Source organism: Caretta caretta, chromosome 1 (genome assembly GCF_965140235.1).
Source record: "Caretta caretta isolate rCarCar2 chromosome 1, rCarCar1.hap1, whole genome shotgun sequence".
Lineage (NCBI taxonomy): Eukaryota > Metazoa > Chordata > Testudines > Cheloniidae > Caretta > Caretta caretta.
In genome coordinates, this window is record NC_134206.1 from 133947474 (window position 1) to 133974740 (window position 27267).

Consider the following 27267-nt stretch of genomic DNA (forward strand, 5'->3'; position numbering starts at 1 on the left):
TAGCTAAATAATTTTAGTAGGAATTTAAACAATCATTTGCATTGTCATTAAAGTGGAATGGCATCATTTGACAATCATCTACTCTACCCACTGCATTCATGTTCACAACCAGAGCTAGCAGAAAACCTAAGTACAGTACAAACTAGCCTGGCTTTAAATTTAATTTTCCAAGCTATTGGTGATATTAACTCAAAGCTATAAAGAAAAGAGTCAACTGTTTTAAAAATGCTATATTTAGGCTTACTACATCTAAATAAATCAAAATGTGAGATATTTCCTAATTGCTTATATTGAGACACCAAAAAATATACTTACGAATATATACGAATATTTAATTATGGCAGGTATTTCACATTAAATAGTGCATTCCTACCAATATAAATCAATGAACAATAGCGATGTAACAGTTCTAATTCATCTACCGAATTGTAACATTTCATTAAGCCGATTATTGGGTTTTTATATCCACATTCTATAATACTAAAGTAAACTATTATCAATCATGACAAAAAATCTTATATTTATCAAAGAATAAAATTGTGTAATATATGTAAAAATAACTATACTTCATTATTAAACAAGAAATCCTTTAAGATTTAAAAGGAAGCTGTCAGTTTCAGCCAGATTTTCTTCCTATTACTATTCACTGTTTTAATATAAGACGACGTGTGTGTGTGTGTGTGTGTGCGCACATATATAAACATAAAGGCACACACACAATGTGTGTTATTAGTATATATTTTGAGATAAGACTTCTAGTTAAATTCAACCTATTCTGTTAATTTTTTGCCATTGAAACCATTGTATGCAGAAGAAGAATGCTCTTTTTACCTTCATACTCATGATCTCTCAGTTGTAGTCTTCCTTCAAAACAATCAAAGCTGCATTTCCCTAAGGAATGGGGGTGGGGGTTCCTGAGGTTCGTTCGTTCTTATTCTGCTCTGCAGCAGCATGCAAATCTGGTAACTAAAAGATCCTGGGCTCAAAGAGGTATAATACTTCTCTACTTAGTTACTACTACCTGAGTTGGAGCTTTGTTTAAATTAATTCCATGCTGAAACTGGAGAACATCCAGAGAATGTGTGTTAGCAATACCAATACTATACTGAAGACATTCTGCAACGGAACACAGGACTGTCAGAACAGCATTGTTACCTGATAGGATAGATGTGGAAGGGGTAGGGAGGGGGAGAAAAAAATCACATAACCAAGGGAATGTCACAGGTAGCTCTGAAACAATTTCATTTTTGTTTTCATTTCTATGTCTTATATAAGTGTGGGTGAATGTTGTTGCTGGGGGAGTCCTGAAGACAGCTCTTAAATGCTTCCCCTGCTTAGCGTGATGCAGAGGGATTTCCAGTTGTAAGCAACTGCGTTAAAAATAATTGTCATCAGAATATTCAAAGAATGTCTGAAATTTCAATGTCCATGTATATGTATATACACACACCTATATGTACAGCGGTCAACGTTAAAAACTTACCAGTCACTATAGATAATGCTTTAAATAAATGAACAAGTTTACTTCAATATTTGTAGTATGCTTGGTATTCCCTATGGTAAGTATAGGGAAGTTTAGACAATACTGAGGTAACTTTATCTACAGCAAATTAATTGACACCTTTTCAAGAACAGATATGTGTGTGTACATACATATTACATATTATATATTAATTACAGACTGCACTCCTACCCATACCAACCACTCTTCAGAGGTGAGAAAACATATTTCCCCATCATGCAACTAAGCTTCTTGTCACACCCTGCTTGCTGGGCTACAAGGAGTGAGTAGGTAAAACTAACCTTTAATTTGTCATAGCGCTCACTCAAAGCTGCCACCTGATGATCACGATGCCGTCCAACCAGTTTACACAAGGCACAGATTAACTGGTCATCAGTCACGCAGTACATGTTAACTTTCTCGTCCTCATGCTCCAGACACATTAATCCTCGGATGTGAGAGTCTGGAATAGGCTCTATCAAACGGTGGCCTGTGAATGGCTTCTTGTTCGGGTGAGTCGCTTTGAGGCACTCCTCGCAGTAGGACACCTCGCAAGTGACACAGGTCTTCACTGCTTCCTGGGCAGGGTCCTGGTCACAGAACTGGCAGAGAACTTTTTCACTGGATGACATGCTGTTGCTATCAAATGCCCGCTCTCGGCGGGTTTCGCTAGGAGAATTGGGCCCACTCACTGACGCTTTCTGAAACCTGTCGATAATATTCTGCAGGGTGACGTTGCGCTTCAGTCCGTCTAGACCACGTTGATTGAGAGTGATGACATAACGACAAGTAGGGCACTGGAAGGCAGTGATGGATTCCACTGATTCGTTGGTGGCACAGTGGGAGACCAATATGCGATGCGCACAGTTGAAACAGAGGCTGTGAGCACAAGGCAGCAGCAGTGGGTCCTCAAACAGCTCCAGACAGATAGGGCAGGTCAATTCCGACTCCAGTGTTTCCATCTTCAGGCAAAGCTTTCCTGTGTCGTCAGCGAAATCCAGGGAAGCTGATCGGCTATCTGGAAACATAACGCAAAATTCGATTAGGCGAGAGAGAGCAAGAGGGGTCAGCCACGGGGGGTTGTCAACTTTCGCCACTGGTACTATCAAGCCACCACGGCAGACGGAAGAGCTATCTAAAGTTTTGAATCTGCATAGGCACACGTCAAGGTATTTAAAATTGTACTATTTTGTATTTAAAAAACAAAAGCAATTTAAAAAAACCATAGCAATTGTACTGTTTTGTATTTAAAAAACGAAACAAAAAAACAAAACCCTTGTCGGTTTTTCTATCTTTAACATGAGATTGAGGGCAACAGCAGATGTTTTCTGGTGCTTTTGAATTATTAAAAGCCAAAATTAAGACCTTCAAACAGCAGAACAACATATCACAGTAAAAACAGATTCCTGCTGCAGAAGCAGCTTTCTGCTTTGCTAACCTGCTGGCAATTTTTTTTTTATTTCTGTTTTGAAGAGTAGCAGAGCAAGGATTAAGCCACAGTGTTATAATAGATAACCTAAAAGCTCCTTGTTGCTTCTGTACTTCACATTGTGGCATTGTCTCATATTACACATTTTAATTAATGTTACAGTCATGGTACATAAATATACTGGGTATATCTGTCTCTATATCTATATGTTTGTGAATATACATGTAGTGCAGTGTGTATGTATATACACATGCAGCAGAGTACAGAGGTGTGTATATATATTCTCAAGAATGTGTATATATGCATAAATACATCACTCACACACACACACACACACAATGTGGCATATACATACACATATATACAGCAGCAGCAGCGATGGATGCAACAGAAATAGAGAGGTTAGACAAAATATAATATAGATATCTATTTTAAACAGAAAATATTGGCTCTGCACAAATTTCAAATGAGCTTGACCTAAGACATAATATGAGCTTCTGGAAGATCATTGAGCTAACGTGAAATATCTGTGGTTTGTTTAGTTTAACAAATTTATCTTTGTGTGTATAATCTTTGTTATTACAATTTAGAAGGAAAATAGACTATCGGCTGAAAATACTCAGTTTAGTGGTTTATGGATCAGCTGAAGAGGCTAAGGAATCACCAATGACTTTTAGATGGAGGGCATGGGATTTTCAAGAAAACGCAGCAGTACATCCCTGGAAAGAGATCAACTGAAACTTCATTTTGTTTCTTCTTCTCTATTCAAGTTACAGGGAGTGATTTTGAAAGAGTCGCCCTACGCAGCTCTCCCTGCCTAAGCTCTCATCAAGGCCCCATTGCTATTGCAAGCAGACAGGTCAGTGAAGCAGAAGCAAAAGCTATGCTTCACACTCACAGAGCTGTACCTCTTCACAGTACAATCTATTTAAGCTTTGTTGCTCATAACTGAGGACAGCTTCAGATGGCACAGCTGCACACTCTTTACACTGTAAAGTCATTGTTCAGTTGTGTGAACTCCTGCCTCCCTCCCATTTAAAAAAAAAAATCCACATACAAACCTTGGTTCATTAAGGGTGAAGAGAGCCTGGTGCTCATTAGCAAGCTTGGGAACCAAATCTCTTTGAACTTTCTGCATTTCACTACAATTAAACTTCGGACTGCAGTTACAGTGACAGGAATGCTATATATAACCCCAATACAAACCATAACAGAACAGAAAAGTTCAACAAATGGAGGCAAGGTTCAAATCACCCATTAATTCTTATTCATACATGCTTTGGGGTAAGGGCACTGAGGCTTCAGTTCCAGAGATGTTTTTGCCCCTTTGCAGTCATCCAGATATATGCCAAAAGCTCTGAAGATTTTAAAAACGCACTGACCTCATCACAAGTCTTAATTTTCAGGTCTACTGTGCTGATGATCTTGGTTCAACTAAAGTTCACTTTGCCACTGTCTAATTCAGTTATAACTATCCATCAAATGCCAGAAATACATGCTGTGCCTGTTAAAAATTAAAGACCTGTTGATTTGACATGGGTGCAATGATAACCCGCCACTCTCACATCAACCACAGTCACACAGCACACAAAAGATGAAAGCATATTCTGCAGATGAAGAACAGTGTCTCTTTTCTTTTCTTCATTCACTGTTCCATGACAGATCCAGATGATCAAAACCTCATTCATGCTGTTTGAATTCATTCCCACACCACAACGGAATATCTCATCACCCATTTATCCTGTATTTTATATGATGAACTGAAAATAAGAGAAGGGGATTTATGGTTGGCAGAAGCCAAGGTTTTAAGCCAGCAAACCTAATTGTTACTTCTATACTGGCATTTCAGTGAAAACACACTGACCTTCAGCGTTTCTTTCTTATAATTGTTTAGGATTTGGGGCTTCTTCCATGCTTCCTTTTATATATGGAAATCCCGCTGGCTCAGTGTGTGGCAGGTGACGTCCTTATCTCTGTTCAGTTGCCTCCTTGAAACAAATGGCTTTTAATGATAGTCAACTACAGATAAACAAGGAGGTATATGCACCACTGATCCAAAGGCTGGAGCTTACCCAGTGCTTCAGAAAGGTGTTTATAGACTATTTTGTCCAAGTCTGATGTAGGATCAGATTCTGATACCTTTATTCACACTGAATGGTAAGTTTCAGAGTAGCAACCGTGTTAGTCTGTATTCGCAAAAAGAAAAAGGAGTACTAGTGGCACTTTAGAGACTAACCAATTTATTTGGGCATAAGCTTTCGTGAGCTACAGCTCACTTAATCAGATGCATTCCACTGAATGCATCCACTGAAGTGAGCTGTAGCTCACGAAAGCTTATGCCCAAATAAATTGGTTAGTCTCTAAGGTGCCACTAGTATCCTTTTCTTTTTACTGAATGGTAACTTACTCCTTGAGTAGCACTACTCCGTGAGAGTAAGGGCATCAAAATCTGGCCTTAGAGACCTGTCTTCCTGTTTGTTCAGAATTGAACACACCGAGGGAGCTCAATAAATGATATATGTCCCCTTGTACCAAATATTGCTAAAACCTCTAGCAAAATCATCTGCACCTCCTCTCCTTTGTAGCTACCAATGACATTTACTTTTAATAACACTGCATTTTTCATTACCACTGCCTCTGTAACTGAACCAAAAACTAATGTAAGCTGTAAGAGGGACAGAGTATGCTAAAGACAATCCAAATAGGAGTATCTAACCAACTACAATCCTGCTATTACTTTACTATTACAATCCTTCTATTGTATTTTTAAACAATTCAGTGCAGGTCATGTTAGCAATCCATCCACAAAGTCTCTTAAAACCCAATGCCATTTTTCTCAAATTTTCATGTATGAACTTTCACTTTCATGAGCTTTCTGGAAAACTTCTAACCACTTGAAATTGGAAGACTGCACTTTAATACCAATAGAAAAAAAAAACCCAAAAAACCCACCCCATATGCCAAGTGTATTATCATAGAAACAAAAATTCAGTATAAATGATTTATAATAGATTCTGTTGTGGCTTTACAAAGCTGTAGTTTGTAAAATTACTGCCACCCAACCAGTGCAGGAAAAACAGCAAAAGTGGAAAGAACTTGGAATATATAATTTGGTAATTTCAAAAACTTTAGAATTACAGGCATAAAAATATTATTGCAATGAGAAATACTAAGTTCAACTCACAAGAAGTAATTTTAGCAATCGACAACAGTGAAATAGCAAATGCTAAAACATTAATATTATTTCTAGCTGGGAAACCTACTTCAATAAGAACTGAATGTAGACCTGGTTTGACATGAGTAATTGGACATGGGTGAGGTCTCACTTTTTGGGAGACAGGATTAGGATCAGCAGGCTAAAAATAGAATGTTTGTTCTAGCTAAGATAAGAGGGAACCATTTACAAATGTCCAATGGATAAATTGGGAACAATGGATAAATTGGGAATGTAAAGATGAGGTAAACAGTAAGTTGTGCATGGACAGAGCATGCTGCACAGAGATTAGTTCCTACAAAGTAACCAAGCCAATCCCAAAACATGTGATGCAACGTATAATAAATGCAATGTGATGTATGAATGTATATAAAAGGAAAAGGTTTGCTGTGGCTATGTGGTATGCCCTATGCTCAACCACTACGCTTGAATCTGATACTCAGCAGTGTAGCTTTGCTGTATACCAGTGGCTCTCATCCTGGAGGACTGTGAGCAAGTTTCAGGAGGTCCGCCAGCAGGGCCAGTGTTAGACTCGCTAGGGTCCAGGGCAGAAAACCGAAGCCCCATCTCATGGGGCTGAAGCCTGGAACCCTGGGCAATGTAGCTTTGCGAGAGCCCCTGTAGCATGGGGCCCCAGGCAATTGCCCTGCTTGCTACTCCTAATGCCAGCCCCGGCTTTTTTGTGCAGAAAACTAGATATTGTGGCACAAGTGGTCCATGGAGTTTTTATAGAATGTTGGGGAGTGGGGCCTCAGAAAGAAAGAGGTTGAGAACCCCTGTTGTATACCAAATAAAGGATCCTGTGTGATGAGATTGGAGTCAGACTGAATTCTTGGGAACCTGAATGGAAGAAACCTCAGGGGAAACAGAACATTTGGAAGTCTGAATCTCCTCTCACAGAAATGCAGTGTATGAAATATGCTGGAAATAGAATGTTGGCCCTTAAAGGGTGAAATGTCACTGAAATCAGTGACAAAACTCCCTTCCTATGATTTCAATGGGCCAGGATTTGACCCATTGTTTTAAGACAAATTGAAGAACTTTGAGTTGGTGATAACTCCTTTTAATTCCATGAGGAGAGCATCCTCAAGCTCCCTAGAAAAAAAGAAAGAGAAATGGACAATTTAAACTGAAATTTGACTAATTTACTTTAACTCGCAAGTGTCAAGTACGAGCGGAGTACAGTGGAAAATTCTTCCTTTATATGATTGTTTCATTACTATTATGATCTGCAATATGATTTTATTACTATGTTTACTTTATTATTTCTATGCTTTATCTTTTTATTTAAGTGCAATTTAAACACACAGAGCAGGGGTATTATGATAAAAGAAAAAACAGAAGTCCAAGAAGAATGTGTCTTTGAACTGTATATTATTAGTTGGATATGAATGAAATGCATGAATATAAAGAGCTACATTTAGAGAGAAAATGTTCATAGTGGAAAATCATATCTTTTTAAAACTCACAATTCTATACATCTATTTTTGGTCAAAAAGCCTAACACTTCTTCATTGACAATATCCAGCGCCTGTGCCATTAAAGTAATTAAGACTCTTGCAATTTATTTCAATGAGAGCACGATCAAGACCCAAAAATACATTCACTGAGGAGAATGTAACATATTCTTCTTGGCTCTAGTAAGTATTTTGCAGCTATTATAGCAAACAGAGAAAAAATCCAATGCACCCTACACGTGTGTTAGTATTCCTCCTTGAGGTGACATTGCATTTAACCCCTTAAACAATTTGTTTAAGGTTACAGACCAAAGTACAATGATAACATTGTACTTCTGAGTATTTCTTCTCTACTTTTCTTTGGTCCTAGGAGTGCAACAACAATGAAATACTTTAAAGTCCCTACACATACCAAGAAGCTGAAACTATCTCTGCAGGTAGATTTAAGAACCGTTCTATCTTCCTACCTATTTTATACTCATCACCACAACATCTGAGTGCCTGTTTTTTTTCTCTTTAGCATTAACTACATAATAATATCATTACTACCAGATAATGTCATCCACCATTTTGACCCAATACATTCAGGACAAGACTACGTATTGCTAATTTTTGAAGAGTGATAATTTTATAACTGAGGTAAAATTATACTAAAAAGTAAAACTATACTTAAAAATAATAGGCTAGAGGCTCTAGTTAACTAAGGACACTTTGCGTCACAAAGTCAATGGAGAATAACCCTCTACTGGAGTAAAGCTAGCAGAGGTGGCTCGAATGCTTCCATACAGTTATCCATTCTTCAGAGGGAGTGGAAGGAGAGGGTGTGTCAGGGGCAGGTCACGGACAAGATGGGATAGGTATCAATGTGGCAGAATGGATCTCTGCTACTCTTGATCCTCCACTGGCATAAGGTTCTTGAGCCAGTGGCATAAATAAGGGCTGTCCTTGAGCAGTCCTACACTTGCTGAAGCAGCTGCAACCAGCTGCCACTCTCCACTGTATTCTAGTGCATGTAAGACTGTGCAACTTGGTAAAACTGTATTTATTCAGAAGCAAAAAAGGTGTGTTGTGCTATATCTGGAGATTCTCTGATGTGTCTCCTCACTAACAAGATTTCAGTGTTTCATGTGTTGGTGAATCATATCCTAAATATACCCAAAGCAGTTTCCATTGGCATTTTTCCTAGCAACAGTTACTGACAACATATCCGGATTTCAGTACTGCAATGTCAGGGCCCATGCTGCAAACATTGACGCGTGTCACCAGCACTAAAACCGGGGGGGGGGTTAGGGTGCCATGGCCACCCCACTTTTTAACAAAAGAAACATATATGCTGTCTGTGGGATATTTAAATATTAATTCCTCTGCCACTTTGGCCTTGCCTCCCTCCCCACCCCCAATTCTACAAAGGTTCCGGGCACCCAAAGGGCCATGGTTCCCCCTCCCCACCTTTAAAACTTGGCTGGGAGGCAGCAGTTTGTAACCTGGCCTGGTTGGCTGGCACCTGGGTCCCACTCTGCACTGAGCCACATGCCAGCAGCTGGGCCCTCACCTGTCAGCTACCAAAACTACAGTGGAGGCTCTTCTTATGTTATGTTAATCCAAGAATGGCAGTTATAAAATAAGTTGCAAAACCTTTATAGATACCACACACAAAGAATGTACTGTAAGAAACTGTTTATAATGAAGTTGAGTGAAATTTGGAAATGGAGTCAAAGGCAGAATTAGTGTGTGCGTGAGCACATGGGTGTGTGTCTTCTAGTGCTGACACAAAGTAACATCAGAATAGGCAATGTCTGTTTTTCAGGTTAGCAGGATGTTGTATAAATGCACAGTAAAGTGTAGTTAAGTGTTTACATTCTTGTCATAGAATCGGATATGGGCACTGAAAGAGGCAAGAAAGAAAACCTGTCTCATCTGTAATTGATACATTTGGAATTTCTAGTACTAGCTCTGAAGAAAGAAAATCTATTTTGTAGTTTTCCTTCTCCTGAAGGATATAAATAGAATCATTTTAGGGAACAGTTAGAACATGTGGCATCAGATTCAAGAAGTATTCCTAATGCTATTAAAGAACACTCACAACCTAATGTTTGCCCCTAATCCATTAACTACTTTCAACTTTTATATCTCAGATAATTGAGGTCTGTGATTAACTAGTGCTGTTAATAATTATTTATGCATTTCATTACTTTGACATAGACATATTTTTAAAGGACTGCAACCATCCACATGTAGCTGATAATCAAATTATTCCTAATACTTTGGGAAGAGAAGCATTCACTACATTAGGGAAAGCTAGTCATCATTACATATAAGCCTCCGTTTACTGCAGAGAACTAGGAGAATGATCGCTTTGGATAAGCTATTACCAACAGGAGAGTGGGTTTGTGTGTGTGGGGGGGGGTGTGGGGGAGAGTGGGGAGAAAACCTGGATTTGTGCTGGAAATGGCCCACCTTGATTATCATACACATTGTAAGGAGAGTGATCACTTTAGATAAGCTATTCCCAGCAGGAGAGTGGGGTGGAGGGAGAGAAAACATTTTGTAGTGATAAACATGGTTTGTGTGTATAAAAACATCTTTTGTATTTTTCACAGTATGCATCCGATGAAGTGAGCTGTAGCTCACGAAAGCTTATGCTCAAATAAATTGGTTAGTCTCTAAGGTGCCACAAGTACTCCTTTTCTTTTTGCGAATACAGACTAACATGGCTGTTACTCTGAAACCTAAAATAGAATAGCAGATATATATTTTAATATGCTTCTGTATGTTTTAAAAATTAAATGCTCTGAATTGTTTAATATTCATGTGTGTCCAATAGTTCTATATTTTTAGGTGTATGATGCTGAAATGTGGAATGCTGAAAACAAAGGGCTAGATCCTCAGCTGGTGTAAATCACCATAACTCCACTGACCTCATGATTGAGCTCCATTAACTTGACTGATTTACACCAGCTAAAAGACTCTTACATAAAAATAATTCTCACCTCTCCATGAAAAGAATTAATGAATGAAAAGAGATTAATTTCAAATGTTTCTCTAGTTATGCAGCTGCAAAAATTGGGCACTTCACTTTGCTTTTTGGTCAGTGTAATGGCATTATGGGTGACAACGACCATGTACTTAAAAAGACTCGAGTGGGAACCTAGCACTACAAGGGTAAACACCATATTTAAATTCATAACCATCCTAAACTTTGACCATGAATCATAAACTGTCAGAAGAAACCGAGGGTCTGTTCTCACATCACACAGAGCCTTTAAAATAGCAGTAAGAGGTGTTCGGGGAGCTGCAACAGTCAAGTTATGACCTCACATCTCACGGGGCTTTTAGAATTTAAACAGACTGGAAGTTCAATGTACAGATGCAATATTGGCTAAATAAAGCTCTTGCTTTTTTAAACTAATCTCCATCCTACCCACCAGGCATATCCCATCAACCTCTCTGCCTTGCTTTCTGCTCCTCACATGTGATAGCTGAAAAGTCCCATAAAGAAAGTGTATTTTTATTCTAACAGACCAGAAATGTGTTCTCAGTATTATACTCTGCACATTCGCAACCACTATGAAAAGAATCAGCTCACTGGATTTTACAAGTTTTCCCAATCCAATATTGAACATTTTATTCCAATTGTATGTCTATCACACTTATAATTCCTTTCTGTATGTTCCTCTGAGTGCCTGTATAAGACAAATAAATGTATTTTCAAATGAAGACTGTATTGCTAAGGTAAGTTGAGGGGGAAAGATTTTAAAAACTGTAAATCACTTAAGTAAGTATTTAAGTAGAATTAAAATGAGCAACAACAAAAATGGATTTTCCCTTTGCACACACTTTCATTCAAGGACCCAAATCATTTTACAAACTTTAAGGGGCAAAGTTGGTAAAGTTGTAGCAGTGTAGCTGAGAGGAGAGTTTGGACCTAATCCACTGAGCCTCATGTGGCCCCAGTGAGGTAGGTCCCTATTTTACCGATTGACTATGACACAGAGAGGATAAGGGGCAAACTATAGCTGCTCTGTTGAAGATGCACTGTTGTAGGGGAGGAATATAGGGCTCAGAGAGCCCTGCTATCTGTGCAGGAGACAGACAGCTAAATTTGGCTGCTTGTCTCCTGAGAGAACAAAGGGCGGACAGACACTACACATGTCTGTGTGGTGGCAAGATTGTGATCTGAGCCCCTCACACATATAGCCTGGTGTCTGTGAGACAGCTCTGAGAGGAATGCAGTCATTAGCTGTAACAGAGGACAGCAGTAAGGACTAGGGTTGCCAACCCTCCAGGATTCTCCTGGTGTCTCCAGAAATTAAAGATTAATCTTTAATTAAAGATATGTCATGTGATGAAACTTCCAAGAATACATCCAACCAAAATTGGCAATCCTAGTAAGGACGCTCCCACTCTGGCCCATGCAGGCAGAACGGTTTCAGGACAGTGTTCTACACCAGGCGTTCTCAACCTTTTTCTTTCTGAGGCCCTTCCCAACATGCTATAAAAACTCCACGGCCCACCTGTGCCACACTAACTGGCTTTCTGCATAAAAAAGCCAAGGCTAGCATCAGGGGGTAGCAAGCAGGGCAATTGCCTGGGGCCCCACACCACTGGGGCCCCCGTGAAGCTACATTGTTCAGGCTTTGGCTTCAGCCCCAGGTGGTGGTCTCAGGGCCCCAGGCTTCACCCCAGGTGGCGAGGCTTCTGCTTTCTGCCCTGGGCCCCAGTGAGACTAATGCTGGCCTGGCTTAGCAGACCAGCTGAAACCTGCTCGCGGCTCCCCAGGGGTTCCCAGGCCCCTGGTTAAGAACCACTGTTGTATACCTCCTACCCATCTTCCTAGCATGGTTCAGGCTCTATGAGCTAAGACACTGACTTGCGATGTCCTCATAGAAAGTCAATTGCAGAACAAGCAGCAGAACCCAATCCCAGTATGTATTTTTGTGCCTTATGTCAGTTACACTTTAGTGTAATCGACTAAGATTTGCAAAACAACTGTCTCCATGCTTCCTGATTTCCTCCATGGAGAATTTACAAATATCTTTGTTGAAATCCTGAATCCCAAGAACAAGAAAAAATATGTCTTTGGGTCAGGATTATCTCAAAGATGGCCATCTCCTTTTCATTATTGTCTGCTGCGCCCATCTCATTTCCATTCAGCTTTAGCCAGTTACAGAATGAGGAGGAAACTCAATTTAGTTACAGGCCAAGAGTCACCTCTGGTATAGTACAATGAGAGTATAACAGGCTGGCAGTGAAACAACCCTCCCTGTTAGCAGGTGTTGATTCTGCTGGGAAAGGGTTCTGTTCTATTCCATTCAAAAGTAAGGAGGTTCTGCTGTATCACTGAGGCAGGCAGCTTCTTATCTCCACTGAATATGAGAAAGGTGGGGATAATTTCCTACAGAGAAAAGATCTAGGGTGTGGGCTGAGCACTCTTTAAGTAGGAACCCTAAGAACAGCCAAGCCTGGAGAGAAAGCTTGAGCCTCAGTTTAGTATCTTATTGTTAATTTATTTGGACAAGATAGTGATTTGCTGTTATAACTCTATGCAGACAAGTAAGCAAGTGTAAGACTCTTTCTCCCTCTTTACTCCACTGTGCAGCTGGTCGATTTGCTGACCAGCATATCTCAGCCAACACAGGGGGAAATAATCAACTACTGGTAATGCCAATAGCAGCTTTCTTCCTCCTTGGAGCAAGGATGAGTCTTGAAAGAAATTACAATTTGTTGTCATAATTCATTCCCTGGTCTGCTATGCACTGCCCCTTACTCAGGGTGAGATGTAAAAGTCTCAGTCTTACCACTTCGTTAATAAAGCCCAATCTTGGCGAAGAGGGGAGTTCTTTACTTTACCTTAGGGTGATCGGATGTCCTAATTGTACAGGGACAGTCCTGATATTTGGGGCTTTGTCTTATGTAGGAGCCTATTACCCCCCACCCCCGTCCTGATTTTTCACACTTGCTGTCTGGTCACCCTACTTTTCCTGGTCTGTGGACTTTGTTTGAGAACAGGTTGCAAAAGCCACCTGCTGACAGAAAGAGCCTGCAATGCTTCATTGTCTCACAGAGGCATGTCCACCCTCTTATTTTGTGGGAACTTAAAGGTAACATCTCCCCACGAAACATGAACCTTGGCAATCTCAAGTATTTTCTTTTTTGTATTTGCATCCCTTGTAAGGAGAACGGTGAGACAAAACAATTGCCCACAACCATACAATCTCACCTTGAGGGCTTTTAGCAGCCATGCAGAATAGCTTTAGTACTTCAAGCTAAAGAATTAAAAGCAGCAAATGAAAGAACAGTATCAGTAACTGAGTGTGTAACTCAGACAATTAAAAGTGCCAAACGCTATTGGCTCATTTCAGAAAGAAAAAAAATATAGGAGAGCAAGGAGATTTTGTGGGGCTGGGTGGGAACAGCAGTCAAAACAAAGACTGCAGGGGTGCTGGAACAATTTTTATAGTGGGGGCGCTGAGAGACCTCGAACCAATCTGTAAACCCTGTATATAATGGAAACCACTTCAAGCCAGACGGTGCTGCAGCACCCCCGCCCCATACCCTTAGTTCCAGCACATAGAAAAGGCTGGGAAGCCAGAGGATACTCAGTTCTAATCTGAGTAAAGTCATTTACTATTTGACCTTGGAGGAAATCATCTGCCTCAATCCACCTGGAAGGTTGCACAAAAGCAGAACCTCATTGATAGCTGGGTGTCGCATCTGAGCTAAATTTTACTGCGTAAATACAGGATTTTCAGAAATCTTATTACTCAGTCTCAGAATAGTTGGGAGTTGGTGCTCGATTCTCATTTCTCTCTAGCCAGGCGTTTTAAAGCCAAGATGCAATGTGCGGTACAGCATTTGCTCAGTACTGCTTTCCTTATGTTCTCATTATAATTCTTATCCGGAGAGGTGCAGAGTGCCCATATGAAATCATTGTGCTCAGCACCTCTCTAAAAGGGTAGAAAAGGAGAGTAAAGAAAGAAAAAAAAAGGAAATTATCCATTAAATGTTGCTACCTGGGGTAGTGACTGATGTCATAGAGACAACCGTCCAGTACAACACCTTACAGTGGAGAGACAGAGAGTGAAAAGGAATAAACAAAAGCAAAATTATTCTCTATACAGAATGGTTGCATCAGTACACTAAATAGATATTCTGTCTTTCTACCACAAAATTTTCTATAGCACCCATCACAACAGTATCTAATTACTTCTGATGACAGCATGAGAAAAACAAATACTTAAAGTTACAGCTCTTTGCAATGCCATTCACCAACAAAATGTAAAATCTCCTTTAATTTGGTTCAACTTTCTAGACCTAGGGCATGTTATACATTTCTGGTTAATTATCAGAGTACAGTGACCCTTAACTTTTACTGGTTGAAAACGAGTAACATGATGGATAGAATTACTGGCATGTAGCTGTACAGTTCCAGCCCCACCCCCACCCGCACTCCCCACAACATACACACACCCTAGCATCATTATCTATTAGATTTTTAAATCGTTACTTTAAAAATGGACCTCTCCGAATGTCAGATTATCTTGCCCTTAGACAGACAACTGTTCAGTTTGAAATATCCTACTGGGAAATATAGATTAGAAACTCAGTAATTGTGGCTCATACACACTCCTGGTTTCACTGAATATATATAGTACATCTGGTGGGCATTACTTCAATCACACATAAATAAAATAGTTTACATGCTCAAGCTGTCTTCTATACCACGTTGACCATACTGGTGCTAAAAGAAAGTTTATCCTTCTAACATGTATCTTTAGGACATTAGCCTAGTACATGTCAAAGTTTTAGATTATGTAACTTGATTGGTAACAAATGAATATTTTATATCAAAAGGTGATTTCAAAGACTTTGCACAAGCACGGTAGACGGCTGTAGGAAATTTCATGTTTAAATGAGAGAACTGAGGGAAAATGTGCTACCTCGCACTTTATTGGATACTTTTTAAACCAAAACTATAAAGTTGCATTTACCAGAATGAAGATGCCTATTTTCCAGGCTTCTTTAGTAGCTTAACACCAATTGATAAAACAACAACAACATTCACACAAATTTAAAATAGCTTATTACTGAGAAACATTTTTGTTAAGCTTTCCATATAGAGAAGATCATTTTCTATAATAGCACAAAAACATAAAATGCTGCATTACCATATTGTTAAACACATTTGAAAATATTTTTGAAAATGGAAAATGTAATCTCGCCGTTGAGAATTTAAGTATCTGTTCCAACCCTCAAGAACGTATCAACTCACATACCCACCGATGGATTTCGCCCTAGTTCTTTTGGCTGATACATTTCTGTAGAGAAAGACCACGTTGACCCACTCAAAAAATACTGACAGGCCAAAACGGCCAGATGGTAGCAGCTACCACTGTCCTAGTAATCCTGGAGCGATACTGTGACTGTGTCTGTAACTGTGAGACAGTGGACGCTGAAACACAACAGGAAAATCTACCCTACAATTCCAGGAAAACCAGCTCCACCTAATCACCTCCGCCAGAGTTTAAGAATCAAAAATCCTTCAGCAATCCAGATGCCTTAGTCACTGACCCTAAAGCAAAATCTCTCTCAGCATTCAACTTAAATCAAGTAAAAAAGCAATGAGGATCAGATTCTCTCACAGAGCTTCTGTATAACCTGTCCGACAATGATGGCTTGTAATAAGGACATTGTTTGCCATGCCACATAACTTGAACAAGTGGAAGCTCAGCCTGCTGTGTAATTAATGCAGAGCTGAATAATGAATTGTAGTTGCCATGCCTGTAAAAGAGACTGACTTGAACTGGCAAAACCTGTCACACAATGTGAACAGTACAGAACTTTTCTAATTCTTCACAGAATGTAGAACACTACAGGAGAAAAATGACAAATGATTCCCCTGCTATTTTTATTGTTTTCTCCAACCACTATTAAAAAATACATCACATAAACAAAGCCTGGCAGGAGTTCACCTAAAAGCTGTGGCAGCTGCTTGAAACACCTAGTTGTATTTATTGGGAAGGGAATTCTTTCCAGAATCACAGAGCAATAAGTCACCTCTTTTAGTTTAGGAGATGAAGCACTGGGTGATTGCAGTTGTGTAAAAAACATTGCTAAATTATCAGTGTGCAAGTGAACAACCCTCAAGAGTAAACTACAGATTAACCCAAAAGCATGTAAAATGTCTGATTGTAATCCTGACTGATTTGATATTACACCAGACATTTGGACTCCAACAAAGGTGTTAAAAAAATTCATGTTAAAGTGGAAACAGCAGGAAAGAATTGCTTCCTGGTGTTTTCTGTTTTTCATGTTGCAATGATTTCTTTCATGCAGTTGCAGCACAGCACAGAGAAAGCAAACGTACCTCAGATGTTTGACCATAAGGATGCAAAACAAACAAATAAACATTCTCTTTGGTCTTTCTTTCCCCACATGAATCTGTATTTTGTTCACAATGGAATAATAAACATTGTGATTATTTAATTTCCTATGCATTTCATTTCCTTAAAACAATGGTTTGGAACCCTTTTCGACTTACTTCATTCAGATTTTTTAAGGATTTCTCCTTTTGACGCTGTTCCACTGTGAATAAATTATTAAAGTCACTGGAGAAGAAGATGAGATCATGGGTCTTCTACACACCTGGTGAGTGCTCTAAGCACCAGGCAATAGAGTTAGTCTCAGGCCTGGGTTATCTCTCTAGCTCAAATGACTCTTTGAAAGAGAGTGAGTGAACGAACAAATTAGAATGAGCACACCCTCATGAGAATCCAACTGTTGCCTGGCGGTTAGAGCACTGAGTTGGGAGACTCAGGATCTAGTCCCCCTGCTCCACTGACTCTTCCATTATTTATTCAGAGTGCAAGAGCTTCAACAGGACAGAATCTCAGGGAGTCCTGCAGCCCGAAGGGTAGGCCACTCACCTGAGAGGTGGCAGATACTTGCTCAAATTCCTTCTTCCCATCAGGCAGAGTGGGGACTTGGATTGTATGTCTCCCACATCCCAGGTGAGTACCCTAACCACTGGGCTAAAAGATATGAGGGACGTTACCTTCCTCTTTCCCAGCTTCTTGCTAACTGTGTAGGCACTTACCACCAAGAGACATTTTGCAACTGAGAATCCCAAGGCACCTCCCTGGAGCCAGGATTTAGGCACCTATCTCTGAGAGGGGGGCACACATCCTTCTCATTGGCATTGCTTAGGTGGTGTGCTAGCTTTTGTGAATTGCACTCTAAGGCGCCTATTCTCTCCCTATTCGTTGTACAAGATGCCCAACTCAGGCTTTGTGAATCACAGTGATTTTCTAGGTGCCTAACTCCTTTTGTGCATTAAGGCCTTAATCTCTCTGTGCCTCAGTTCCCAACCAATAAAAACAGGGAGAGCAGCATTACCCTACCTCACAGGGCTGTTGTGACAACAAACACAATAAAGACTGTGAGGTGCTCAGAAATTATGGTAGTGGGGGCCAAACAGATAGATAAACTAAATTAGAAAGGGAGACTTGCACAGTGGTGTTTTGGATAAAGATAATTCTGTTGAACCTGTTACCCAAAATAAGAACATGAAAAGTTTTCACGGTCCCCCTTTTAAAGATGTGTAACAGGAACAAAGGATAGTGGGAGAAGGTTGCCTCAATTCTATCCCTGATGAGGCCACCACACCTGGTGGCTGAGCTTTGTGACTTTGTCCTCACCCACAACCATTTCAGATTTGGGGACGACCTATATCTTCAAGTCAGTGGCACTGCTATGGGTACCCGCATGGCCGCACAGTAAGCCAACATTTTTATGGCTGACTTAGAACAACGCTTCCTCAGCTCTCGTCCCCTAGTACCCCTTTACTTGCGCTACATTGATGACATCTTCATCATATGGACCCACGGGAAGGAGGCCCTTGAAGAATTCCACCTGGATTTCAACAATTTCCACCCCACCATCAACCTCAGCCTGGACCAGTCCACACAAGAGATCCACTTCCTGGACACTACAGTGCAAATAAGCAATGGTCACAAATACCACCCTATACCGGAAACCTGCTGACTGCTATACTTACCTCCAGCTTCCATCCAGGACACATCACACGATCCACTGTCTACACCCAAGCCCTAAGATACAACTGAATTTGCTCCAATCCCTCAAACAGAGACAAACACCTACAAGATCTTTATCAAGCATTCTGAAAACTACAATACCCACCCAGGGAAGTGAGGAAACAGATTGACAGAGCGAGATGGGTACCCTGAAATCACCTACTATAGGACAGGCCCAACAAGGAAAATAACAGAATACCACCAGGTATCATGTACAGCCCCCAGCTAAAACCTCTCCAGCACATTATCAACGATCTACAACCTATCCTGGAAAATGATTCCTAACTCTCACAGACCTTGGGAGGCAGGCCAGTCCTCGCTTAGAGACATCCCCCCAACCTGAAGCAAATACTCACCAGCAACTCTACACACCACACCACAGAAACACTAACCCAGGAACAAACCCCTGTAGCAAACCTCGTTGCCTACTCTGTCCCCATATCTACTCTAGCGACACCATCAGAGGACCCGACCACAACAGCCACATCATCAGAGGCTCATTCACCTGCACGTCTACTAATGTTATATATGCCATCATTTGCCAGCAATGCCCCTCTGCCATGTACATTGGCCAAACCAGACAGTCCCTTCATAAAAGAATGAATGGACACAAATCGGACATCAGGAATGGTAACATACAACAGCCAGTAGGAGAACACTTCAATCTTCCTGGACATTCCATAACAGACTTAAAAGTAGCTATACTTGAACAATAAAACTTCAGAAACAGACTTCAAAGAGAAACAGCAGAACTAAAATTCATTTGCAAATTTAATACCATTAATCTGGGCTTGAATAGGGACTGGGAGTGGCTGGCTCACTACAAAAGCAGCTTTGCCTCCCCTAGAATTGACACCTCTTCATCTATTATTTGGAGTGGGCTACATCCACCCTGATCGAATTGGCTCTGTCAACACTGGTTCTCCACTTGTGAGGTAACTCCCTTCCCTTCATGTGTCATCATATCATGCCTGCATTTGTAATTTTCACTCCATGCATCTGAAGTGGTGTTTTACCCACGAAAGCTTATGCCCAAATAAATCTGTTAGTCTTTAAGGTGCCACCAGACTCCTTGTTGTTTCAGTTCTAACAAAACAGTTCTATTTTGATCTGAACTCACTTGTGTGATTAAAAATGTGGATTTTTGTATACATTCAGTGTGAGAGCCATCGAGGGCCTAATCCTTCTCACTTTACTCTCATGAGTCGACCATAGACTTCAGTGGGGTTATTCAAGTAGGAGGTATTTACAGGATCAGGCCCTTATGCCTCAAACTGGATTTCTGTAACAGCTTTATGCATACTGTGTGGGACAACTTCCAGGTGTGCAAACAAATGTATGGGTGGTCAATATGAAAAGAGAAGACGAAAGGAAAAAATGTACAAGAGGAAAAAAATCAAAGAATTTGTCCCCCAAAGCAAATATTTCTACTGTGTCCCCTGGCCACATTAGCATCTCCTAGTTTCATTCAGCAGCTTTAACTTAAGCTAAATCATGCATCTAATGGACTGTTCACCTCATCTCTCCTGCTGATCGGTCACCTGCTGCCCTTTCCTTAACTCAGCATTTTAAACATTAAACAGACTTTTCTGGAAATGTATGCTAGCCTCCCTCTTTGTATTCATTTCCTATTGATATTCATGACATTCTGTGGACTGGGAGCAGCACCCCAGAAGTACACTTTCCCCACCCTTAGACTTCAAAGGCAAGTCTTTAACCCTCAACAGAGTTGAAATAATTTTTAAATGAGGAAAAGCACATATTTCTGATGGCAGGATCTCCAGTGCTTTTGCTCATTAACACCTTGGTTATGCAGAATTCAGGGCCATCCACATCACCTCTGTATAGAGAAGATTTGACACAATATGATTCTGCTGAGCAAGTAGGTTGGCCACTTGCCCAGTTTTCACCCAGACAGTCTGGGTTTCGGCTTGTGCATCCAGGTGCCATTTGACAAGCCCTGATGTCCAGTTTTTTTTATCTGGAGAGTGCGGGAGAGGCAGAGCAGGGGGTGGGGACTCCGGGGTCTGGTTACCAGCCATTAGAAAGATGGCAACTTTATGACCAAGGGAGCCCAGATTTTATGGGATCCCAGATTGTTGCTCCCTGTCCACCATGGAGCTGTGCTCCACAGCAGGCTCCCTGTGCCCAGGCAAGCACAAGGCCTTTAGGTGAAGAAGCAGACCAAGAGGAGGGCGGGATGTGACAATTGGTCATGGATCCACCAGACATTCAAACCCATGGAAGAGGAGCACCAGACGTAGCTGTTGATCAACTCCCCAGACAGAGCACAGAATTCCAATCCCCTGGAACTCTGCAGTCCAGAGAGCAATTACTTTGGGTTTGGGCTGAGGGAAAATTGCTCAGATGTTATGCTGGTGAGCAAGGTATAAATACCTAGACAGACTGAAGAAGATTCAAAAACAATTTCATATGTCAGTATTTCAATAGGTAAAAATATTTGGCACATATGAAAATTACAATATGCTTTTTTTTTTTTGGGTGCATATTTTCAGGGCAAAAGTCACCTCCGGTCAGAAGATGGAACATATTTTTGCCTGTTTCTGCTTGGAAAAGCTCTATTTCGACTCATTTTTCTGATTTATTTTTATATCATTCCAGAATTGTTCACTTTTCAAGTTAAAAAAATGCCAACATTTTTGAAATTTGAAGTACTTTTGCATTTTTTCCTGATTTTTGGGGCACAAATATTAATAGTTTGAGAGATACTATCAGGTATCAGGCAGTTGATATTCCAAGCCACCAGTCCCTATGCAGGGTGCAAATGCAGCCATGTAAGTACAGTGAGATCAGGGCAGAGCTACATCACTATATTAACAATGAGAAAAATAAAAGTTTCAGGGAGGCTGACATTTAAGAGTAGTGTTTGCTAGTTTACATCTCCTCAGTTTGTGTCTTTGGCCAAGTGTAAGGATGCTTACACACATGCGGATTTATTCAAGTGCACAGCTAGATGGAGACAGTGAAAATGTTATTCCTTCAATTTCTGAGAAAGTTTCTTGGGAAGTAAAATGATTGTTCGAGAAGAAAATCAAATGTCCTAGTTTCGCTGTCATGTCCAACTTATGCCAGGTGAACACAGTGTGGGGGCTCTCGGATTCTTTCACTGGCCGAACATGAAAGTTAGGATAGCCTCACAGCTGTTCTAAACAGCACGTTCCTAGAAATCTAGTGCTCTTCTGCCAGTTGGGGATTCACAGAGTGCATTGCTCTATGGCCACTCCTCCTGCCCATCCCAGATATGCTCCTGGTACCTGAAGCCAAGAGAGAAGGAGGCATAGGAGCCAGAGGCATCTGCAGTTTGGGACTTGCATGAGGTTTGCACTCACTTTGTGTAGTAAGAGAGTAGGGTAGAACTGAGAATCCAGCCCAGTCATTAGAGGCCAAATTCACAACTAGTGTCATAGGAAATGCAACTCCCTTGATGGAAATTTCCCATGGAAGGTGGATGGCTTCTTTATACCAAACTGCTTTACATGGCTGTTTTATGCTACACTCTCTTTATTACAGTCTCCTTTAAATGGCTGCTTCATAGCACAGTCTCCTGTTGTCAGATACACCCCCACCTTTTGCTTTCTCAGCCTTAGAAAAACGATAGGTAACTACATTAAAATGATACACTACTGTGCCATTTATACTCCCTTGCAAATTACATTAGCATTTAAGTAAGCTCTGAATTTGGCCCAATGAGTCCTACTAAAAGTGACAATTTTATTACAGCTCTCTGGAGCCTGGCAAACTTTAATTTCAATAGCAGCATGTGCTCTTTGGCAGTCTTTGTGACTCACTGAAGGAACAATTGTATGGTACTTGATTCACATAAAATGACTAGATTATGAATTGCACCATCAAATATTAGATTTCCTTTGCTCAAACAAGCCGGTATCTTTCTAAACTTCAAAGTGAGCCATTCACAAAAACTCCCCTCATTCACAATACATTGAAGTTACTTGTAATCTTAAAAAAAAAAAAAAAAAAGCTACCACCTCATCCGGCTGAACTATTATACAGGACATGCTTTTAATATTCCCCTGTGATCAACAGAGCCATGAGCTCAGCAACTGTGTTTTCTTTTTTGGCTAGAGAAGAAGAAGAAGAATTCCTTTTGTTACATAGTTAAACTGACAGTAAAGCACTAAATTCTAGTTTAACCACTTGAAAGACAGGGAATGATTAGAAAAGCAGTAATGAAAAGGGTGACAGATCCCCTCATATGAAAAAAGGAGATGAGGAATAGAATTTTGCATGTTCCTGTGTACTGAACAGAGGTGGCATACTACTCAGCTCAGTAGAGAAAAATCCCATAACAAGGAGGTTGTTCTATCGGACTCCTTTTACAGCAACGAGGCCGCCCGAAAACAACATGGTGAAGAGCTGTGGAAGCTGAGCTGAAAAACCTGGGGCACAGCTGGGGAACCATTGAAAGACTTGCCAGAAACAGATAGGAGTAGAGGAGCTTCGTCACTGCCCTAAATGCCAGAGGCGTAATAGGAACATTGATGATGATGTTGACAGCAACACCGCAATATAAACAACGCACTGCAACTTCTTCTCAGCATCACCACCTGAAAAACCTTTTGCAATGAATAAGTAACAAGAGCTTGTTTAAACTGCTTTAAAGCAATATGAATATCCAAATGTGATGCAGTCTGAAACACACAAACCACAAAGGCTGGGATTATCAAAGGAGCCTTAGGGAGTTGGAGTTCCAGCTGCAATGTTTGGAAATTAATACAACCCTAGACTACATTTGGGATTAGAGACTCACTCTAAACCTCAAATCCAAATATCCTCAAACCTTGGGCAAGTTTGAATCCCAGTCCCAACTTTGCAGCCTTTGCTCATGCCTAATTCGAATATTGTGTTACCTTCCCTTGGTGTGATGTGCCTTAAACCTTAACCTCGCATTGGCCCCCCTCTTTAATAAATGCTTTACAATGATGAGCTCCAATATCACTTACCCGCACACTTTTCTGATTCAACGTATTGGGATGTAAGGATTGCATAAGTGTACTAGGGCAGTCCTACTCTAGTCTATTCAGATTCTCATACCCCAGCAACCACTATGGTATCGCAATGCCCTAAAATTTCTATTCTTAAAATGTTGAAACATAAACCTCTGCCAGGCTAGAGAACAAAATTGATTTAATTTCTGGTATTAAAAGCTTCTACACTGACAGTAACCAAAGTATATATTTTAGTATAATACCAGATTCTTAGCTGTTCACAATAGTGATACCTCACTGTTATAAATAGGAAAGGATTGTTTTATAAAGAGCATATCTCAGTTTTTTGTTTGTGTTATATGGGACAACTAGTACTGTGTGTCCAACTCTCTTTGTTTCCTGGTAAATATAGGATTTTTTTTTCTAAAAGAAGTTTAAAGATTGGAAATTCTCAAGATTGCTGTTCTGGATAATTTAGGTCTCATTTCATTTCTGGTTGGGGATTCAATACAGTCAACTGATAGGGTGCAGAGAAGAAGCCAATACCTACTTCAACTGATTGGGTAACTATTTAAAAAAAAAAAAAAGAATGACAAGGTCCACTCTTCCTCAACCCTGGCAGATCCAGAATTAGGATATTATTATCCTATGATTCTCTGAAAATAATTTCCTGGTTTTTACTATGAGTGCACTGAGATAATTAGTGCATACTTCATGTTAACTGGTTAGTTCTTTTGTACCTTTTGGTCTGTTGTTCAAGCCTGCCTCCAGTTTTCCACGTATGGGACCGTTTCGAGAAGATTGTGAACTGTTTGTTCTGCTTGGCTAGCCATGCTGTAGCGATGACCATTTTTTAAATTAACCTCTACAAGAACAGCCATCAACTTAGAGAGTGTTGATCTGCTGACCCCCTCCACCCTCACTCTACGGATGGATGGATGGGCCCACTCTCATTCTGACACCAAATCAGGTCTCGGAGGGAAGAGACTCAAATGGTCAAAAATGAGCCTGTGCATTCTCCTCATTCTTTGACTGCAAGTTCAACATGCCTCTTAAAACCTCCAATCCTGAAGCTGATGGGAGCTTTGGGTATACAAAGAATGCAGGATCAGCTCCAAAGTTTCTTAGCAAAGAGGGATAAGTTACAGTAATGTCATACCAGCCCTGTAATCAGCACAGATGGATCTGACACTGGCCATTTGGACTTGGTAATAAGTCCCAACAAGTTATTTGGAATGACTCAGACACCGCATTTTCCTGGTCAAGTCCTGCTGCATTCCTCCCTCCCACACATATTCCCTACAGGCTGCACTTTTTCTTATGAACATTAATATTTTTAAATTACTACCTCATTCAAAAGCCCATTGCTTGACAAAACTATTTCCATTATCAGCATCTTATTTTAATCACAAATTAAGGGCCCTATACTGAAAATCTTTTTTCCACATGGTAATGAAACTCTGTGTGGCAGATAAGGAAATGTCCACTGGCTGGAAGTAGTACCAGGGGCCTTATCCTGTCTGCAGATACTAGAGGGAATCTCACACACACACACACACACACACACACACACACACACACACAGAGTGCTCCCCCACCCCACTCCCACAAACACACCCATTAACTTTACTATTGTGGGACTACTCACAATGGTAAAGTTAAGCATGTGCTTAAGTGTTTACAGGATTAGGATCAAAGCAAGTATATTTTAATGTAATGAGTCCTTACTCCCAAGAGTACGTCTTCAGGTGATAGTCCTATATTAATTTTAAATATATAGTTTAAACAGTTCTCTCTCTTTCTGTGCAATGCATTCAGAAAAGGAACTGAATGTGCATGTACTACAGTATTAAAAGAAAAGGCATGGGCTTTAATTAAAAAACAAAAGACCCAATCCTGCAAACTCTTAGGATGTACATTTGAGATATCTTTACTTAAGGGCATAGTCCTTTGAACTGAGTACAGGCCATTTGTGTGACAGTCTATTGGATGGGGCCCTACTAATTCAAACTCACACGTGCATTTTAATTCCCTAGACAAGCAAAGAGATGGAACTATACATAAAGTAACTACAGGAATATACACCTACAATCTGCTTGAGGAGGAAAATGGAGATTAAGTTTTGTTAAATACAGAGCGTGTTAAGTAAGTTTTCATTGTCATTTTAAGTGATGACCTAAAGCAGGTACAATGATTTGTTCAGACAAGATGGATCCAAATTCATACCACCATAGGCAGCAGAAGAGAGGCAGGCCTTGCTGACCCATGCTTGGTTTATCTGCATTTCTCTGACTCTCCCAAATAATAAATATAAATCATGGTAATACATTTCATATTATCTTGTATGTGCACTGTGGACCTATTCATCTGATTTTTCTCCCATACAGATAAAAAACAAAATTCATAAACTGATATGCACTGTAAAAGTCATAATCTCTCTTGGTCTTTTCTACAAAATTCAGGTTATAATTCGTGGGTTCAGTATGGCTGGAATCATTTGTTAAACATAAAGCACTAATCAATCCCGTCAACCATACTCTCTCCTCAAATATTTCTGATTTAAAAGGAATCCTCAGTTACACTTGCTTGTCTCATTCTCTTTATTCTCTCTTCTGTGTCTTTGTCAGGTTAGAATACCTGAAGCCAGGAAGGACAGACAATGCCCAATACAAAGTTATTGACTGTGGAATAGGCAGCTGGGGTTGACTGATACATCTGCAACTGCTATGATGTGTTTTCCTCCCCTATGGCAGGGGAGTATTTCAAAGAATCACCTGCCACCAAGGATGCAGGCTCTCCAGCCCAGCAGTTCTCGGTATGCTGTGATTGTACTGTTATTTTAAAGGAATTTCCTAAAGAACAACATATACCAAGAGGCAAGAAAACAAAATGTAATAGTTTTCTTTCCTTTCTTTCTTCTAGAGCATCTCCTGCAGCTCCAATGTATTCTGAAGTACCGTGATGTCACAAAAACTAAAAACATGCCTCTGTGTTCATACGAAGTGTATCCAATCTCAGAGGATTAGTAATTAAAAAGGGCGGGGAGACATCCTTCCAGAATGACTTCAAGAAAACTTGGCCAATCATTCAGCAGAGTAACAACCATTATCTTGGGCAACACCAGGAAATGAACATGGAGTCTCTACCGCTTGAACTGAAGGATGAAGTCTCTTAGCTGGTAGCTACAGTAGACTTATATCTTCTGTAAATCAGGAAGAGAGGGGGGTGCCCAATACAAACTGAACTATAGGTTCTAGAAATTCTCCTAAAAACGATAGAAAAAGATTGATATTAACACTAAGGAGCAAACAGACTAGTGCCTCATAACCCATCTGAAAGAGAATAATTATTTATGGTCTCTTGTCTCTATTGTATCTTAATCTATTTACAATGTAACCTCTTTGGGGCAGGGACTGTCTTTTCGACTTGTGTGTGCAGAGCACCTAGCACAGGGGTCGGCAACCTTTCAGAAGTGGTGTGCCAAATCTTCATTTATTCACTGTAATTTAAGGTTTCGCATGCCAGTAATACATTTTACATATACAGGGGCCTGGGGACAGAACCCCAGCCTGGCAGCGGGCTGAGCGGGGCCGCTGCCGATCTGGG

The 27267-nt window shown here is 40.4% G+C and overlaps 1 protein-coding gene and 1 long non-coding RNA gene across 7 annotated transcripts in view; one reads left to right on the forward strand and one right to left on the reverse strand.

Moving 5' to 3' along the window:
• MID1 (midline 1) overlaps window positions 1–27267 on the reverse strand; it is a 328983-nt gene that overhangs the window by 123972 nt on the left and 177744 nt on the right. For all 6 annotated transcript variants that reach the window (XM_048860586.2, XM_048860595.2, XM_048860612.2 and 3 more), the window contains exon 2: window positions 1804–2519. In XM_048860586.2, the coding sequence (XP_048716543.1) occupies window positions 1804–2463 (660 nt within the window). In that variant the 5' untranslated portion in view covers window positions 2464–2519. The remainder of the gene's footprint in view (window positions 1–1803; window positions 2520–27267) is intronic.
• On the forward strand, window positions 2516–27263 carry LOC125641141 (uncharacterized). Its single transcript, XR_007357996.2, has 3 exons — window positions 2516–2670; window positions 26289–26476; window positions 26584–27263. It is a non-coding gene; the product is annotated as an uncharacterized LOC125641141 (long non-coding RNA).